At 38.4% G+C, this 17,554-nt stretch overlaps 2 protein-coding genes across 4 annotated transcripts in view; both read right to left on the bottom strand.

The window, feature by feature from the left end:
- Positions 1–17,554, bottom strand: part of LOC102079988 (nectin-4) — a 91,862-nt gene that overhangs the window by 37,715 nt on the left and 36,593 nt on the right. The gene's annotated exons all lie outside the window — the stretch shown is intronic.
- LOC102079645 (nectin-4) lies at positions 133–17,472 on the bottom strand. 3 transcript variants are annotated; one of them, XR_003216766.1, is made up of 10 exons: positions 17,356–17,472; positions 17,084–17,184; positions 9,212–9,553; positions 8,795–9,097; positions 7,624–7,717; positions 2,106–2,260; positions 1,485–1,584; positions 1,176–1,272; positions 824–888; positions 133–532 (listed from the first exon to the last, which is right to left on the bottom strand). XR_003216766.1 is itself a non-coding variant. In XM_025903807.1 (9 exons), exons 1-9 carry the CDS (start codon positions 17,457–17,459, stop codon positions 877–879), a joined length of 1,308 nt encoding a protein of 435 aa, XP_025759592.1. In that variant the 5' UTR covers positions 17,460–17,472; the 3' UTR covers positions 133–876. The 3 variants fall into 3 exon arrangements, 2 of the variants coding, with proteins under 2 accessions (XP_025759592.1, XP_025759593.1); XM_025903807.1 differs by having other exon boundaries at positions 133–888; XM_025903808.1 differs by lacking the exons at positions 133–532; positions 824–888; positions 1,176–1,272; positions 1,485–1,584; positions 2,106–2,260 and adding an exon at positions 2,270–6,341.

Here is a 17,554-nt window from a genome sequence, read left to right as displayed (position 1 = left end):
GAGCTCTTTTCTGAGCCCTTGGTATTTCTCGAGCTTCTCGTGTTCCTTCTTCCTGATGTTGCTGTCATTGGGAACCGCTACATCTATCACTGCGGCCGTCTTCTGTCTACCACCACTATGTCCGGTTGGTTAGCCACCACCATTTTGTCCGTCTGTATCCAGGTACTCGCCATAGGATGAGGGACCTATATATATGTGTGTGTGTCTGTGTGTGTTCGTTCTTTGAAAACAACTAACATCTAAGTGCTTTCTATCTAATAATCGCACTCTGATGAACACATCAGTATCTTGCCTAAGAATACTTTGGCACACAGACTAGAGCAACCAGGGATCGAACCTCCAACCTTCCAATTAGTAGATGATTTGTCAGCCAAACCCAAGTAACACTTACACAACTAACTATGCAACCAACTAGCTAAATAAATTTAAAAAAAAAAGAAGCAGTGGTAGACAGCATCTTTTAGTCAACAGGTTTTTTTTGGTCTTAAATTGAGAAATTACATTCAAACGCATTTAAATTTACTTCAAATGTCTAAAACAGGACACAAGAACCAGGAAAAAAGACACAAAACAAAAAAGGACAAAGGTTAAATCAAATTTTCAACTTTTAGACAGCCTATGAAAAAAAAAATGATAGTCTGAGTAGATTTTCGTATATTTCATATTTACATCAACAAGCAGGCATCAGTGTGGATTACTCTAAGTTTAATGTGTGGCAACAGTAAAAAAAAAAAAAAAAAAAAAAAAAAAAAAAAAAGGTAGAAAGAAAGGTAAATAAAATAGAGCTGGGCATGTGAATGGATACCAGGAACTGTTCATTTACCAGCTGAAAGACATACTAGTGGAGCCCTCAGTCCAGATGTTCTTCTTTTGCTGTCAGGCAGATTCCTAAGGCGGACAATTCAGAATATTTGTTAATTTTCAACTGGATATTTTAGAAAAAACATTTAAACTTCTATAATATTAAACACAATCATAATGAGCGATTAATGTTACTGCTGTTACTATTCAGGTATTTTAGTAGAGATTAAATAAAATAATTTCTTCATAATTAAACTATAAATATACCCCCAGTAACTGCATATCAGAGAGTTTTACACTAGTGCCAACATATTTTGGGACACATATTAACAGTGAGGGAAACACTCACATTTCAACAAATTAACTGTACTAACCTCTCTCTGCAGTTTTTGGTGATCTTGTCCATGACCATCACCTGGACTCCTGGGAGATGGTGGGTCACTGTGTTCATCACCATGCATGGGGAAAAACCTAATACCACAGGAAAAAATGACATAGTTTGTCGTATAGAGTTGGAAAATTTGGGGGTCAATTTTGAAATAAAATCAAATTGAATTTTAAATTCAAGTGGAGACTTTTAGCTTTTATTGAGGAGTTTCAACAATATGACATTGAAATACTATAATAACTACTTATCATGCTACATCCTAAATGTATGCCTGCATGATTATTGTTCTAAGCACCTTTGAAAATGTCCAGATTTGAAAAACCACCATGCTGCAGCCCCAATGACATTCAGGAAAAGAAAAACTGCAAATGAGGCCCAAGCAGCCGAGCATGTTCCTGCAAAGACACAGGGAGTGAGAATATAATGAGAATGAAATGATCTATTGTTCTCTCTCACTTTCCTGGCATTTAGTTTTATATTTCACATTAAGATGAATCTGACGGTATTCAAACACCACGCAACATCTGTACCAAAAACATTCAAAAATGTCCCTGTACTGACAAGTTCTGATGCACAAAAGTAAATGAAACAAACTTGATATGATCATGAAAAGAATCACAAGATAAGACATGTTCTGAGCTGCCATTGGTGGAACTGAGTTGAATATGATCATATACTGCACTGGGTAAGGCATCAGTTATCCATTAACTTGTTCTGTTTTGTGCTGACTTTAGGGTAAGGCAACCACTTCTTTAAACTAGCTGCTTACCAAAGAAATCTGTCTAGATGTTCAAGTTTCCTTTGACAGGAACAGACAAAAAAGAAAACAGAATAACAACACACAAAAGCTCAGAAATCACAAAAAAATTTCAGAAGATTTGGACAAACTGCACAGCTAAATCCAAGCTGACCTCACCTGATGCCACATGCACATACAGCTGAGCGTGTTTTCTTCCATATGCATTAGATGCTTCACACTGATAGAGGCCATTTAGATCAGAGGTCCGACTCAGCAGTTGTAGCTTTGCACCCTCTACTTTGACAGCAGACTGCAGCAACGACTGGCCAGATCTGGAAAAACATGAATGAGGCTCAATGTGAAATGCACAGAGAGGGCAAAAAATGTGAGATGTGCCAAAAGTCCAATGAATTTCAATCAATTCAATTTTAATTGAAATACATTTTTTGTGAAGACATTCTTAGTTTTGGTAAAGTTTTCTACCACACTAGTCTAAGGAGCTTGGAAAGAAAAAGCATCTGGAAGGGATTTTAAAACTGGATTATAGATGACTTTGAACAGAAGTATTGGCTCTGTTCATTGTGCACACAATGAACAGAGCCACCACTTCCGTCAAAGAAGGTCATTCACAGTTGACATAGATGGCTTCTTTCACTCCTATTTCAAACCATCTGTCTTCTCTGTCCAAAATGTGAACATTGGCATCCTCGAAAGAGTGACTGGGACAGCCAAGTCTGGTCCCATTGAGGTTGCTGTTCTATGTTGTGTTAAGCTTTTATGAAGTGGCTGTTTGGTCTCTTCAATGTAGAGGTCTGAGCATTCCTCGCTACACTGTACAGCATACACTACATTGTTAAGATTGTGTGTTTTATATTTAGGATGAACCAGTTTTTGTCTGTGTGTGGCTGCGTCTGAAGTACACTTGGAATCTATAATCCAGTTTTGAGATCCCTTCCCAGACGCCTTAACACCCATTCACATACTTGACCTCAGTAAATCACATGATAGGGTGGGGCTAGGCTTCACAATGGGTTCAGTGATTATGACCCACACCCGTTTTCACACCTTGGCTTGTGTGATTAGGTAGAGGATCAATAGGGGGTCCGTGACCCTCTTGGGGACAATCCCTGTCAGGAGTTTATTTTTAATAAGACATTCTTCAGGCTGAATAAAGACACTCAGACAGTTAGAATATAATAACAGCGACGTGCACGGGTGAAAACTCTGGCGAGACACACACTGACTGCAGCCGACAGTTCTTTATTTATAGGTTACATCGCGTATGCAAACACATCACATTTTCTTTAAGCAAGTTCCTCTAAACCAACGGTTGTGTGTGGGTGTGTGTGAGTCAGATGTGTGTATGGCTGTGCATTTTTGAACTCTTGTGGTTTAGGTGTTGCATTTGTTTTCTGCTTAGATAGTTTGTGTTGCAGGGTTCACTGTCAGTTCACATCACAGTGAAATGGGGAAGTACAGCAAATTTTGTGAAATATATAAACACTTTACAATATGCTTGAAAATTAAAGATAACTAAACAACGAATAAAACACATAAAACATAAAATCTTACAACAATCCCATAGGTCTTAAAATCTGGGACTCTCCACTAATTGCTCTTAGAACTGAAGAAGCTTCTCGGATGAGAAGTGAAACATCTTCCAAGCTCCTTAGACTATGATGACCTGGATGACAGAACTTTCACAGACATCTACCACACTACTTTGCTTGTATGAGTCCACTCTGTGTTCACGTCAGTCTGTAACTTAAAAAAAATTGCCAAAATTTTTATTTTTTATTTTTGTAACGATTGTTTTGAACTTCTGTGGATCATTGATGCTAAAACTCTTAAAAATCACTTAATGAAGCTGTAGAGGCACTTAAAGCAAAACTGTTTAAATGTATAAACACTGCATTTACCAAGAATTCCTCACATGTAATGGATAAGCAGTGAACTACAGAGAGAGAAGCCAAGCACTGCTGAGTCACACTGGTGAATATGCATAATGAAATATTTAGTGTAAAAAGACTGTTTGCAATGTGAAAAAAATATTTATCTCATTTGTAATGTTTGGACTTTAGTGTTATTGTTTTGAAAGAACAGATTGCAGATAAAAGTGGAGGAAATGAAGGGTGGCTGGCCTCTCCCTTAGATACGGTAAGGACATCAGCCATTTGGTAGAGGTTCAGAGCAGTGCTGCTACTCCTCCACATCAAAAGGTGCCAGTTGAGGTGATTCAGGCATCTGACAAGGATGCCTCCAGGGTAAAGTGTTCCGGTTATGTCCCACTGGAAGGAGGCAATATGTGGAACACGCTGGAGAGATAATATCTCTCGGCTGGTCGGGAACGCCTTGGCATTCCCCTTGACAAGCTAGAGGGAGGTTGCTGTGGTAAGGCAGGCTCAGCTTCTCTGCTTAGGCGGATGCCCCAGCAACACAGCCCCAGATAGGTGGAAGAAAATGGATGGATGGATGTTTCTTTTTACAAATAAGTATTTCATTTAACTATGTCCTTATGTTCAATATGAACTATGCACACATCATGGAAATAACCAACCCTAAAAAACAGGCAAGTCTGTATCCCACCTGACCAAATAGTTATTTATTTAGTGCCCACTGTTTTATACCAATAAATAAGTCCCATTCGATCATGTCTGAGTGAAGGTGTTACCCTTACAGTTGGACGAGACATGACCGACTGGTTTTGATTTGAGAGTAATTAAATGAAACCATCTTTCAAAACTCTTTTTAGCTTTTGTCTGCTGAGCTGAACCAGCTTACACAACCCTCCAGGGTTCCTGGAGCACCAGGACAGTACAAAGTACTGCCCAAAGGGGTCATCCACAAACCAAGTTCAGTGCAGTCAGGCTTTCTTTGTATTAGCTGGCTTAATAAAACCTAAAACCCATGTTAGAGATGATGGTTATCATAATAGTGTTCATCTACTTTCTCTGTCTGCTGGGCTTTATGCTTCAGACTTCATGTATCCTCACATAAATTTGGTCATGTGACTCTTCTTCAACAGGAAATGGTCCCTACGAGTGCCACCTGCTCCAATCAGCTGTTATCAGTTGATAATGAAAAATCTTAAAAGAACATAGAAAAATACAGCACTAAAAATAAGACAAGGTTATGAATTTGACATAAGTCGCCACAGTGATTTACCCAAAAAGAAATACAGTTTCATGAAGTAGTTTACATTTTACACATGATTAACCTTCAATTGTGGCCCGTTTTTACCTAATTATTTACAGGAAATGTACGTATATGTCTATATATACACACACAAATGAGAAATTGATCATGAATTTTGGTCTTAAAATTACCATAGCTAAACTGCTGAACAAAATGCACTTAAAGTAAAAATGCAAAAACAGCTAGAGTAAAACCTCGGGGGTGTTTCAAGCTTGACTAAATCTGTTCAGTCAAGCTAAAAAACATTACAGCAAGCATTACTGTCAGAGCCAGTAATGACTCTGACAGCCTGCAGTAATGACAGTTTTTGCCAGAGGGAATACAGTAAAATGTGAAACTGCTCACAGTAACTGCTAAAAACTGAACAGCTTAAATAAATACCTTAAATGTTTGTTTTGTTGATTGTTATCTGAAGAACCAACCATGACTTATTATAGCATCTACTTTAGCTGAACGTCCATCCATAATCCCTCAATAGAATAAAATAGCTGTTTATTGTCAGTGTACATATACAAATAAATTGTGGTTGCACCAGGCCAAATATAAATAGTAATACAGCAGGAATAAAGAATAAGGCAAATACTATGTGGGGTATAGTGTTTGTTTACAGTCTAAATAGCCCTGGGGAAGAAGCTGTTTGTGAGTCTGGATGTTTGGGACCTGATTAACCTGAGGCGCCGTCCAGAGCGCCTGTGATGGCCTTTGTCTTCCTGAGACAGGAGAATCTGGCAACAGCCTCCATGGATGGCAGAAGGTAACTTATGATTTTTTGGGTAGTGTTAATTCCCCCCTTGTGCAGCCTACCAAGCACCCAGCCAGTAGGAGAGCACGATCTCCACTGAGGAGAAATAGAAGACCAGCAGCAGCTACTGGTTCAAGTTATTCTTTCTCAGTACAAGGAGCAAGTGCAGCTACTACTGGGCCTTCTTTACAAGGGCAATGGTGTTTTGGGTCCAGGTGAGGTTGGCAGAGATGTGGGCGCCAGGAAACCTGAAAGTGGAGACAGATTTGGATGAGGGGTGTATGACTGATTGGGGCCAGGTGGTGATGGAACCTATGATCCAGGACCAGGTGGGAGGGGCATCTGAAGGTGATGATAAGATTATGGTGTTGAAAGCTAGAGCATCCTCACATAGCTCTTCCTGTTCTCTAGATGGCTTAGCGCTCTGTGAAGGGTAATGGTGATGGTATCCCCCATGGACCGATTTGTGCTGTAAACTGGCAGGGGTAGAGAGAGGGAGGAAGGCAGTTTGTGATGTGCTGAGACACTATCCACTCGACACACTTCATGACCACGAGACATGAGGGCTATGAGTCTGCAGTCATTGAGGCTGTCTATTCCAGTCTTTTGGGGGATGGGAATGATGGTGGGGGCTTTCAGACAGGTGGAGCCAGTGGCATGACATGTTCAGAAAGTTATAAGTTAAATTGACACTGGTTGGCTGTATTGCACAAAACAATGAGAATTCAAATCCACTCATATCAAGAAGGCTCACAGATGTTACTTTTTTTTGTCATATACCACATGGATACATATACTTGCCGTATCCATGTGGTATATGACATGTATCCATGTGGTGCACATTATTTCCATAATAAACAAAATATGAGGAAAATATGAGGAAAACAAAATATGAGGAACTTACTGTATATTACTGTATACTTGTATTCTATTGTACATATTGTATATTCCTCTGCTCCTCTGTCTCTCTTGGTGCATTAAGCATGTGTATGACAAAAGAATTTCCCTCGGGATAAATAAAGTTCTTTTTTTCTTATCTTATCTTATTTTGTGGGAGGGGGTGCATGTTTTAAGAGGGAAAATAAAAGCTTTGAGGCTTTTCAGGGCCCTCAAAGTGCTTTACAATTCCACTATTCATTCAGTCTCACATTCACACACTGGTGGAGGCAAGCTACAGTTGTAGCCACAGCTGCCCTGGGGCAGACTGACAGAAGCGAGGCTGCCATATCGCGCCATCGGCCCCTCTGGCCATCACCAGTAGGCGGTAGGTGAAGTGTCTTGCCCAAGGACGCAACGACCGAGACTGTCCGAGACTGGCTCGAACCGGCAACCTTCCAGCAACCTTCCGGTTACAAGACAAACTGCCAACGCTTTGAGCCACGAACGCCCATTTTATTAGTGATTTGTTAAAGGCAGATTTATTAAACATACCAGTTCTGTTGTGATCTGAAAACAAGTTTGCTTATATTTTCTAATGTATATATTTACCTTAAATTATTATTTTTTCAGAACCTACAGTTTAACCACAGTCTGTTCCTAAAGCGTGCATGTTCAGGAAACACCCATCAGCTAAAGTTTAAATGTTGCCTTCTTTAATTTTCCAAAATTCACTCCCAACAACTTCATTACGTGTTATACTGTATATCACTAAATACAACTCTTTTTGTTCCTCAGGGCTTTTCTAGAACAGGTTGCACAAGACAAACAAAAAGAAGCAAATTAAAGTTTCAGCTGAAATCATTATTCAAACTACTTTACCTGCTCCAGGTAAAGTTTGCGCTTGGGTTGGCTTCTGTCACACACTCAAATGAGTCCTCTGAAATTGCTCTAATGTTCACTTCTGTGGGAGAGACTGCAAAAACCGAAAGAGAACAGTGTTAATTCTGAAATGAGGAAATACTAATGGTGTCAAAGTAATATTTCACATTTGCCTGAATCCTATCATGTCACACAAAACCATACATTTTGGTTCCTTTTATTTAGTTTGAAGGAGTGATCCTTTGATACACATGAAGGTTGCCACAGGCTCACTTACAATCACCTTGTCTAAAAAAAAGGATATCAAGTTTTGTGTTCTTCTCAGGGACTTCCACCAGAAACATAACACTGCACAAAACCAGACGAACCTGTGTTCAGTTTCAAAACAAGCCTCTATTAGTTTTGCTTCATCCTCTGCCATTCCTCATGTGTACTGCATGGATCTTATGACTGTGGAGATCGGTGAAAATAATGGACTCATTGTCAGGCTTGACAAACAAGTTTGAGACAGACTTTGTCACATGGTGTTTTGTCATGCTGGAAGTAGTAGACCAGAAACAAAAAAAAAAAATAGGTATGGCTATAAACAGACATTGTCAGCAGCTTTACTTTGCAGGATAGTGGTGTGCCCCTAAAATCAAAAATGATGGTACCTCTGCTTCAAAACCAACTGGATTGCTGAGCCATTTTCTGACTTTAGCTGCTGTAAGTTAATTCTGACCTGAACATATACATGCCTCTGAAAAATGATTCAATGATGATTTTTGTTAAGTTGATACCTGAGCTCATGTGAACAAAACTTATTTGAGGCAGCTGAAATATAATATCTAGACAGTACAGATTGACTGGTAAAGAGTACCAGTCAATTTGATACTGCCTTACATGGCTTTTACTGATTAAGTTCAGCTTTTTTTCAACTTCTTTTCGTCATTTCAATCCATGGCTCTATGTAATATATATATATCTATATATGTCTATATATCTCTATCTATCTATCTATCTATCTATCTATATCTATATCTATATATATATATATATATATATATATATGTATATATATATATATATATATATATATATATATATATATATATATATATATATATGTATATATATATGTATATATATGTATTATTAATATATATATCTCTATTAACAGCTGAAAACTCACAGTAGACCTGTATGGTGAAGGGCAGGGTTTCTTCTGTAAAAAAGGAGTCACCACTGATGACACACTGGACCTGGTGACCATTAATCTCTCTCGTAGGTACGCCAAACAATGAGCTGACTGTGGTAGTTGTATCATTGTCATAATGTGTGGAGTTTGTTGTCGTCCTCACTTTGTCTCCCAAAGCACCAGTGAGCCACCTCACCTCTGCAGGAGGCTTCGATCCAGCAGCCGTGCAGGTAGCAAATAAAACCTCTTCTTTGCCCAAAGTGGGAAGATTGTCCTTCACGTTTGTGAAAGGAGGCACTAGGAGAGGTACAGCACACAATTAGTCAACATGCAAGCAGGATGGTGAAAGTAACTCTGTCTCTATCTCACATACGAACACACAGAATTTTTTAAAGAAAAAAGTTTTTATACCAAGCAAATTTAGAGGTATCTCAGTCTTCTGATTTCCACTGGGAAACAAGGTGAAGATGCACGTGTATCTGCCTTCATCCTTCAGGGCAACATTGGCTAATTGGAGAGTGCCATTTTTTTCATTAAAATTTCCAATATATTTAAATCGATCATCACCTCCATTGACAAACTGTGGTCCCTCTCTGGGTAAGATAGTGAGGAAATTGTCATTGTGAGGTTTTTCTCTCGTCTTCCTCTGCCAGGAAATCTGTGTCAGGTCATCATTGGTATCAATGACATGGCACGGTAGGATAGCAGTGCCTCCTTGAATGACTGTCACACTTCCACCAATCACCTGGAGAGCTGTAAAGTAAAATACTATTAAAGATCAGGCCAAATAAAAGTAGAAATGAAATAAGAGTATCCAAGAAGATTAAGACCACATTTTTCTTTATTTGTGTGTGCTTCATTTCTCCGCTAAATCTTGAACTTAAGTTTGGAAGTTCTTTTCAACGGACAAATACAGTGTTTTTCTGCCATAATAAAAATTCTGCCTCAACTAAAGGAAAAATCACTAGGATAGTGATAGCCTTCTTACTATATTTATCATAGCATATATATATATATATATATATATATATATATATATATATGTCTGTATGTATCCTTCCTGCTCCCTAACCAATGGGTGGACCTGAATGAAACTATGCACAAACACTTTGACATGGCCAGAAATGATTACCATCTATATGTTAAAAAAAATCATTAAATCATTTGTTTTTCCATAAAGATTGTGTTTATTTCATAATTATTGTAACATTTCATGTTATGTTCTCCGTGTGCATCTCCTTCATGTGTCACATCCAATGCTCATTAGTCATCTGTAAATTAACAGTGACCAAAATTTGCATGCTTGATGGAATTATGTTCGAATTGCCACTAAATGTGGAGTGATGACTTTAAAAAAGAACTGCAGGCATGACAAAATCTGTCCACAGGTTTGGTTTTCTCTAATATTTTTAACCATTTTATTAGGTGTTTAATCTACTGAAGATTAATATTACTTTTGCTTATCAAATCAACAAAATAACAAGAAGATACACTGATATCTGTTAAGTAAGGTAACAACTTGTGTCCTTAACCACATGTGAAACACTCAAGGTTGCATGCTCTAGTGGCCTGGGAAAATGACTCTGAAAACATACCCCACCTTAAATCTCCATGACAGAGGAATGTGAAAACAATAATCTGCAGCTTGATTCCCATGCTTTCAGTTTGAAGTCATAAGCAAATACACGTGCTCAAAACAATGTAAAACCAGTAGATCCTGGTTGCAGTTTGGACTGATAATCAAAAAGCTCAACAATTTAAAGCCTTTTAGTTAGTTACATAAAAACCCCGCCTTGTTGTATAGAAATTAAGGAACATGTGACCAGTCAAATAAAGGATTCATATCTTGGGGTTGCTGCTTGGATTCATCTCTCATTTATTCTTTTCCTAAAAAAAATTTATATACAGTGAACTTCAGTGACAACTCTCCTCACTATGAGAGTTACTCATGCTTTTTTTCTTCTCATTTGAATTACTGTAATGGTCTTTTTGCTTCTTTCAAAAATTCAGCTTTGGATCGCCTTCAGACTGTGCAGAATGCTGCGGCAAGACTTTTACCTGGCACTAACAAGAGGTCACATACTACTCCAGTTCTGGCTTCTCTTCAGTGATTGCCAGTCCAGTTTAGGTTTCATTTTAAAATTTTTGTTTGAACTTTTAGAGCTCTACATAGTGAAGCTCCCCAACATATCTCTGACCTGTTAAAACCTCATGCTTCAGACCTCAGGTTTTCCGGTTAGAGGTTACTGTTGGTCCCACGTACTAGATTCGAAGCATGTGGGGATTAGGCTTTTCAGGCAGTGGCACGAGGGTTGTATAATTCTCTTCTTTATTCTGTACAAACTCCACTGACTCTTTTAAAAAGCAGCTGAAGACATTTCTATGCAAACGAGCTTTTAATAATAAGTTTCATATTATTATTTTATATATATTTCTGGTTTTATTGTGAAGCGCTTGTGATTTTTATCTGTGAAAAGTGCTATATAAATAAATTCTACTTACTTACTTCCTATAAAGAGGGATGTCTTATGTTGAAAGAAGCTATACGGATTTAATTGTGGTGTAACAGAAACAAAGCTAAAGGTTACTAGGAGAGAAATAAGGAGAAACTGGGAGAGTAAACAATGAGTTTAGTTTCAGCTGAAAAATGGCAATAAGCTCTTATGTTGGTTTGTGATTGTAGCGAGTGAAGCTGCTGAAATAAACAACACAGGCTATGAGTTCAGGCTTAAGCTTTCTTCGGGGGGAAGCTACAGCCAGCATTAGTGAAACCTTCTTTGAAGTGGATATAACATTGCTGGACAGCTATGGAAAAAACTCACATTTTTTATTATTTTTTTGGTGCTTGTGTTTTTTTGTTTTTTGTTTTTTGTTTTTTACTTTGTACAGCACTTTGGTCAACCTGCGTTGTTTTTTAAATGTGCTTATAAATACATTGATTGATTGATTAATTGATTGATTGATTGAGAATGTAGCCTAATCCGTGATCAAGCTCTAATCTGCTGAAAATAAGTAATTGTGACGATGTCCAGAATAAATAAGCAGGTTTATGTTTTCATTTGTTAAAGCCCAGACAGTAGATGAGGCTTTAGGTGAGGAGGAAGAGGATCAAGTTTTATTCAGATGCTGGTCATGTCTCTCCTTTGACTTTTCACTCCTTTGCTAATTTGTGATATACACATGATATATACATTATGAAATATCAGATGGAATATTGTGTATTTTCTTAGGAATATTGGAACAGTTAGCTATGGAATATTACACACATACAGTTTGTGAGCCAGAAGAGGACTCTGTTGAGAATTTCACGTTAACTATGAAGGACGATTTACAAGGCATGAGAACTACGATATTATGATTGGGCTTTTGAGCTGAGCACACCTAAAAGTTTAAACCTATAACCTAAAATTAAACCTCACAGGGCGCACATGTCAGGCACAAACAGGTGAGCAAATCCATTGGTTAACCATTAGATTATGGAACGCCAGGACTGCCATAATGAATTACTTAAATACACCATTAAATAATTAATTAAATGTGGCAATAATTAATTAAAATTGGAATTAATTAATTAAATACATAGTTATGACACATGTAATTAATTAATTATTGACACATTTAATTAATTATTTATGTATTTCACATTTTAATTAATTATTGACACATTTAATTAATTAATTATTGACACATTTAATTAATTATTTATGTATTTCACATTTCAATTAATTATCGACACATTTAATTAATTATTTAATGATATATTTATTTATTTCATTTTGGCAGTCCTGGCGCCTGGCTCTCATCATGAATTAATTTTATCTGTCAGCCTCACCCATCAAACCCAGGGGGCGGGGTTAACGCTGCCCATGCAGCTTCTCTAACATTTGATTGGTTGCCGTGCAAAGTAAGTCAAAACAGGTCGATCCTAGATAATCGATTGCTTCTGTAGACTTGAGGCAGCCAGGTGTCCCAGAATGCATTTCAAATCACCGGCAGCAATTGTGGTAGTGTAGTTTTAAAATACCCGTTTTTCTGTCACCAACTACACTTTTAACAGTGTTTTAGCCGCGAATGTCGCGCCGTAATCTTCACATGTCTGGTCAGGTTGTCAACATAGAACATGTTTGCAAAAGTGCTCAGATGTTTTCACAGACTTCACTGGCTCTGCCTACAGTCAGCTGACAGAGTGCACCGAGGGGGTTACGTCAACGGGTTTGTTTACATATTCCACTCTCCGTGTTCCACATGTTGCATTCGCAGATTCTCATTTTCACCGAACGATCGTCTCTTTCCACCTGGTCTTGTGTGTCTGTGCTTCTGTAACATAAAGAACGAGCTGACATGTTTGTCACGACACCAGCGATCAGCTCAACAGACCGTCAGTTTACCTGCATGCGTCCTCCTCCTCACCTGTCAGCTGTTTAACACCTGCTGCTAATTCAAGAAACACACCCACGTTACCTGGTGATCGTCACAGTTTAACTGGGCAGTCGGTGCTCGCTATAACGCAATGTCAGCGCATTTTTCTGCACAAGATAAGTATAGTATTTTCCCGAGCGCAGAGCTGCTGGAGCATGTTTCCTTACAGAGCACTTTATAGGCGAAGCCACTTTATCGGCCGCTGATGTCCAATCACCGCACACAGCTTTGAAACCTCACCTGAGTTTTAGCTCTCAGTGGTTAAACGCTGGACTTAATTCACTCAGGTTTTGTCTGTCGGGTCATGTTTACTTCGCTGTTTTATTTACAACTGAGCAAATCGGTTTGGCTCAGGTTAAAGTTACGTTACAGTTTATTAAACTGCAGAGTTTTACAGACGTTTAATGGTTCACTAACACATGTGTTAGACTGAACTATTCGCTTTTCTTTATCTGGTGTGTTTTGGATTTAACAGTGAATTTTGAGATTAAACTGACTTTTAAAATGTTTTTATACAAAGAGGAAAGAGAAGGCGCATTTCCACCGAGAGGAGCAGAGTTTGCAACAGCATGTTCATCATGAAGACTGCAACCTGGACAGAAATATTATATCATCTGTTTTTTAATAGTTATTCAACTGTATTCTAAGCACCAGCTATCTGTTAGAATTTTTAGAGTTTACTTAACTAAAAATAAATGAGGTTAACATATAATTTGTGTGATTTCTCTCTCTCTCTCTCTTTTTCTTTTTCGGTCATGTTATGTTTAACTGTCAAAGGTTCGTTACAAACTATGAAACACATCGTGCAGACTTCTGGATGTTAGAAGAAAACTAATACTGCTCAAGAATGAGACTAAAGGCAGGGAGGTGTCCTTTAAAACTAAACATGTTAGTAGGACCTCCCTATTTATGTCATAGTTTATGATATAGCACGTGTATTTCAGTAATAGCCTACTGATTTCAGTGCAGTGGTGAACAGTCACACAGCTCACATGGGCAGTATCTGTGATACTCCTTAACTATAATTTATCCAAGTTAACTTCAGTTAACCCTTCAGACAGTTCTTTTGCAATGAAAAACATAAACACCCATGCTGCGCAATGTTTACATTATAGCTGCTTATGCAGTAACCATGGTAACCACGGACTCTGAGCGGCTGGATCGACGAAAGTCAGACAACAATGTACATGTATGATCTTAAAACAGGACACAGCCACTATACATGCTGGCCTCATATCGAATGTGAACGCAGACTGAGTGTTGGACGTTTGCTTTATATAATCTTCCTCTCAAACATTTAAACAGCAGCGAGTCTGCAGCTGAGGGAACACAAACTCAAACTGTCGGAACAGGTTCGATCGTGGATTCATTTGGTAATTTATTAAATGTATAACTGTTATTCTAATCTGCTGCTGAGTCTCTTACACTGATGAAAATGCAGATAACACAGATCACGAACACCTGTTCAACCAATCACTTTCTTTCCACTTTGATCTGCGAGAAACTGACGGTTCATCTCTGTTACAGTGTTGCGTTAGACTGCTATATTTTTGTGTTCTTTATGGTGTAGATTTTCACGTCTCTGGAATAGTTGGCAGTATTAAGGATGCTTTTCTGTAAAATCATATTGATATGACCCGTGACATATTCGTAGATGACAGTTAGATAGTCAGCTGGGAAACTCTGGGTTAATGAAGATATCGTGGATATGCTGATCTTGCTCCGTGGTATACCAACCCATGATTAATATTCACGATAAAAATATTAGCCGAACATCATGAAGTCTGTATGTTTCATAGTGTCGAACAACTTTTGTACAGTTAAAGCCAGCAGTTACTACATGACGGAAACACCAACGTTATCTCTCTTCTGCGATTATACGCAGGTCACGCAGATTACTGAACAAAAACCCAAAGATCAGCTGTTAATCGAATTTATTTGCTCTCTCTCCTCTTTAAACATGTTTTTAATGTTAGTTATAATTCAGAATTGGCGACTGAAACACGTAGGACACATACGAACATCAGGAAATAAAACCCCGATAAATAAAACCTCAGTAAAAGAAGTCAGTGTCAGCGGGGATTATTACAGCTGTGTACCGGGGCCTGCGCTTTGTCGGCGGTAACAACAGCTCGATTGCTTGCGAGGCGAGCGGGTCTATCCCACGCTTTGCCGTGAGACTGGGCAGACATCTCCGAAATCATCGAAGCACTTTTGCAAAGAGGCTGTAACTTGACAAACCGACCACACATATGAAGATTAAACCACTGCATTCTCGGCTAAAAAAATATTAAAACGGTATTTGGTGACACACAAACAGGGTTTTTCAAAGTTCAGTTCTGTTAGTTTCCACATGCCGTTGTGTGCTAAAAACAATGGCCACCAGGCCAAAGCAATGGTTTTGAGTCGATCAGCGTTAACCCCGCCCCCTGAGTTTGATGGGTGAGGCTGACAGATAAAATTAATTCATGATGAGAGCCAGGCGCCAGGACTGCCAAAATGAAATAAATAAATATATCATTAAATAATTAATTAAATGTGTCAATAATTAATTAAAATGTGAAATACATAAATAATTAATTAAATGTGTCAATAATTAATTAATTAAATGTGTCAATAATTAATTAAAATGTGAAATACATAAATAATTAATTAAATGTGTCAATAATTAATTAATTACATGTGTCATAACTATGTATTTAATTAATTAATTCCAATTTTAATTAATTATTGCCACATTTAATTAATTATTTAATGGTGTATTTAAGTAATTCATTATGGCAGTCCTGGCGTTCCATATTAGATCGTCTTGTTCGTCTTGTAATCGGAAGGTTGCTGGTTCGAGCCCCGGCTCGGACAGTCTCGGTCGTTGTGTCCTTGGACAAGACACTTCACCTACCGCCTACTGGTGTTGGCCAGAGGGGCCGATGGCGCGATATGGCAGCCTCGCCTCTGTCAGTCTGCCCCAGGGCAGCTGTGGCTACAACTGTAGCTTGCCTTCACCGGTGTGAGAGTGAATGAATAGTGGTATTGTAAAGCGCTTTGAGGGGTCCCGAAAAGCGCTATATAAATGCAATCCATTATTATTATACAATAAACCTACCTGCTGACCAGAACCTTTCCGAATATGGATAATATTTTACCCTGTCCAAACTCCAAAAGTACACAGATAAGTGCCCTTTTGTATTAAAGACAGGACTCCTGCTTAATCATACTGTTAAAACTGCAGCTTATAATAAGCCAGTGTTACCTTCAGCTGGGTGCACAGTTAAAATACTCCAAATGTGAACTAACACTCAGGGGTTTGGGTGATTTCCTCACCTAGGGCCACTGATGTCCAAACTGTTCAAAATGTCTGTGAGGACATTCATCAGTTCTGGGCGTCTGATTGTATTTTACATTATACATGTTTTTAAATTTAGTCTAAGCTGATAAGGAGATCAGGCAAACACAGAAAAATTGAAAGACTTTTCAGCAAAATGGAGCTCTTTAAACGGACGCTCTTTTGTTTTTATTTTGTTTGTTTAAAATGCTTTCGTGCCATTGTGGTAACTGGTGATATCGGCTGATCGTTCATTCAAATTCTTCTACTGTTGATTTTTTACTATTTTTTTTTTTTTTACTAATTTAACACAAATTTTCTAAGGAAACATAATGCCAGGAATAGTGTTTAAAGTGTTTTGGCACTTTATTTATTTTATTTTTTGTATTTGGCAGTGGGTGCTGTGATGCCTACCCTTGGCAACAGCGTGTGCAGCTCCCAGCACTCCTATTCCCCAAGACCTTGATCAAAGCCTGCTCAGGACTGCCTTCCACAAAAGCAGAAGCAATTAAAATAATAGCAATAAAAGATATCATACGTACCTCCTACATATGTGCACTGAAGCACGACCATCGGGAGCAGCAGACTGCTCATGGAGTCGCAATAACTTCCACCAAAAAAGTAAATCCATCCATCCACTGATCTTGTTAGAGTTAAAAGGATATTCACATAAACCAACTTCACGGAGAAACAAATCATTAGACAAAGATTGTCTGTCGCAGCGAAGTGGCATTAGGAACGTACCTTAGTTAGTATGCAAGTAGACATATTCGTTACAGACTGCAGGAGCGCTAACGCGACTGACGCGTCTTACCGTTGATTGGTTATGTTGGCCAACATGTGGGACACAAAGCTGGCGTTATTCTGTGTCTTTAAGCTGTCAGCTGCCTCTTCTTCTCTCATTCTCTCTCCCTCCATCTCCTTTTGCTACTTCAATCATGAAACTGATCAAAGATCAGCTGATCGGCTTTTCTGTTGCAAGTCTCGTCTCTCTTGTTTGTTTATCACCCACT

The sequence above is a fragment of the Oreochromis niloticus genome, linkage group LG16 (genome assembly GCF_001858045.2).
Source record: "Oreochromis niloticus isolate F11D_XX linkage group LG16, O_niloticus_UMD_NMBU, whole genome shotgun sequence".
NCBI classification, from domain to species: Eukaryota; Metazoa; Chordata; class Actinopteri; order Cichliformes; family Cichlidae; genus Oreochromis; species Oreochromis niloticus.
This window is presented reverse-complemented; position numbering and strand designations above follow the sequence as displayed.

Excerpts from the sequence above, each read along its gene's own strand:
- LOC102079645 (XM_025903807.1), bottom strand. The coding sequence starts at position 17,459 with ATGGAGGGAGAGAGAATGAGAGAAGAAGAGGCAGCTGACAGCTTAAAG. Across the intron at positions 9,554-17,083 it reads TCAGTGCACATATGTAGGAG|CTCTCCAGGTGATTGGTGGA; the intron begins GTACGTATGATA and ends TTTACTTTACAG. Across the intron at positions 1,273-1,484 it reads AAATCTGGACATTTTCAAAG|GTTTTTCCCCATGCATGGTG; the intron begins GTGCTTAGAACA and ends CTGTGGTATTAG.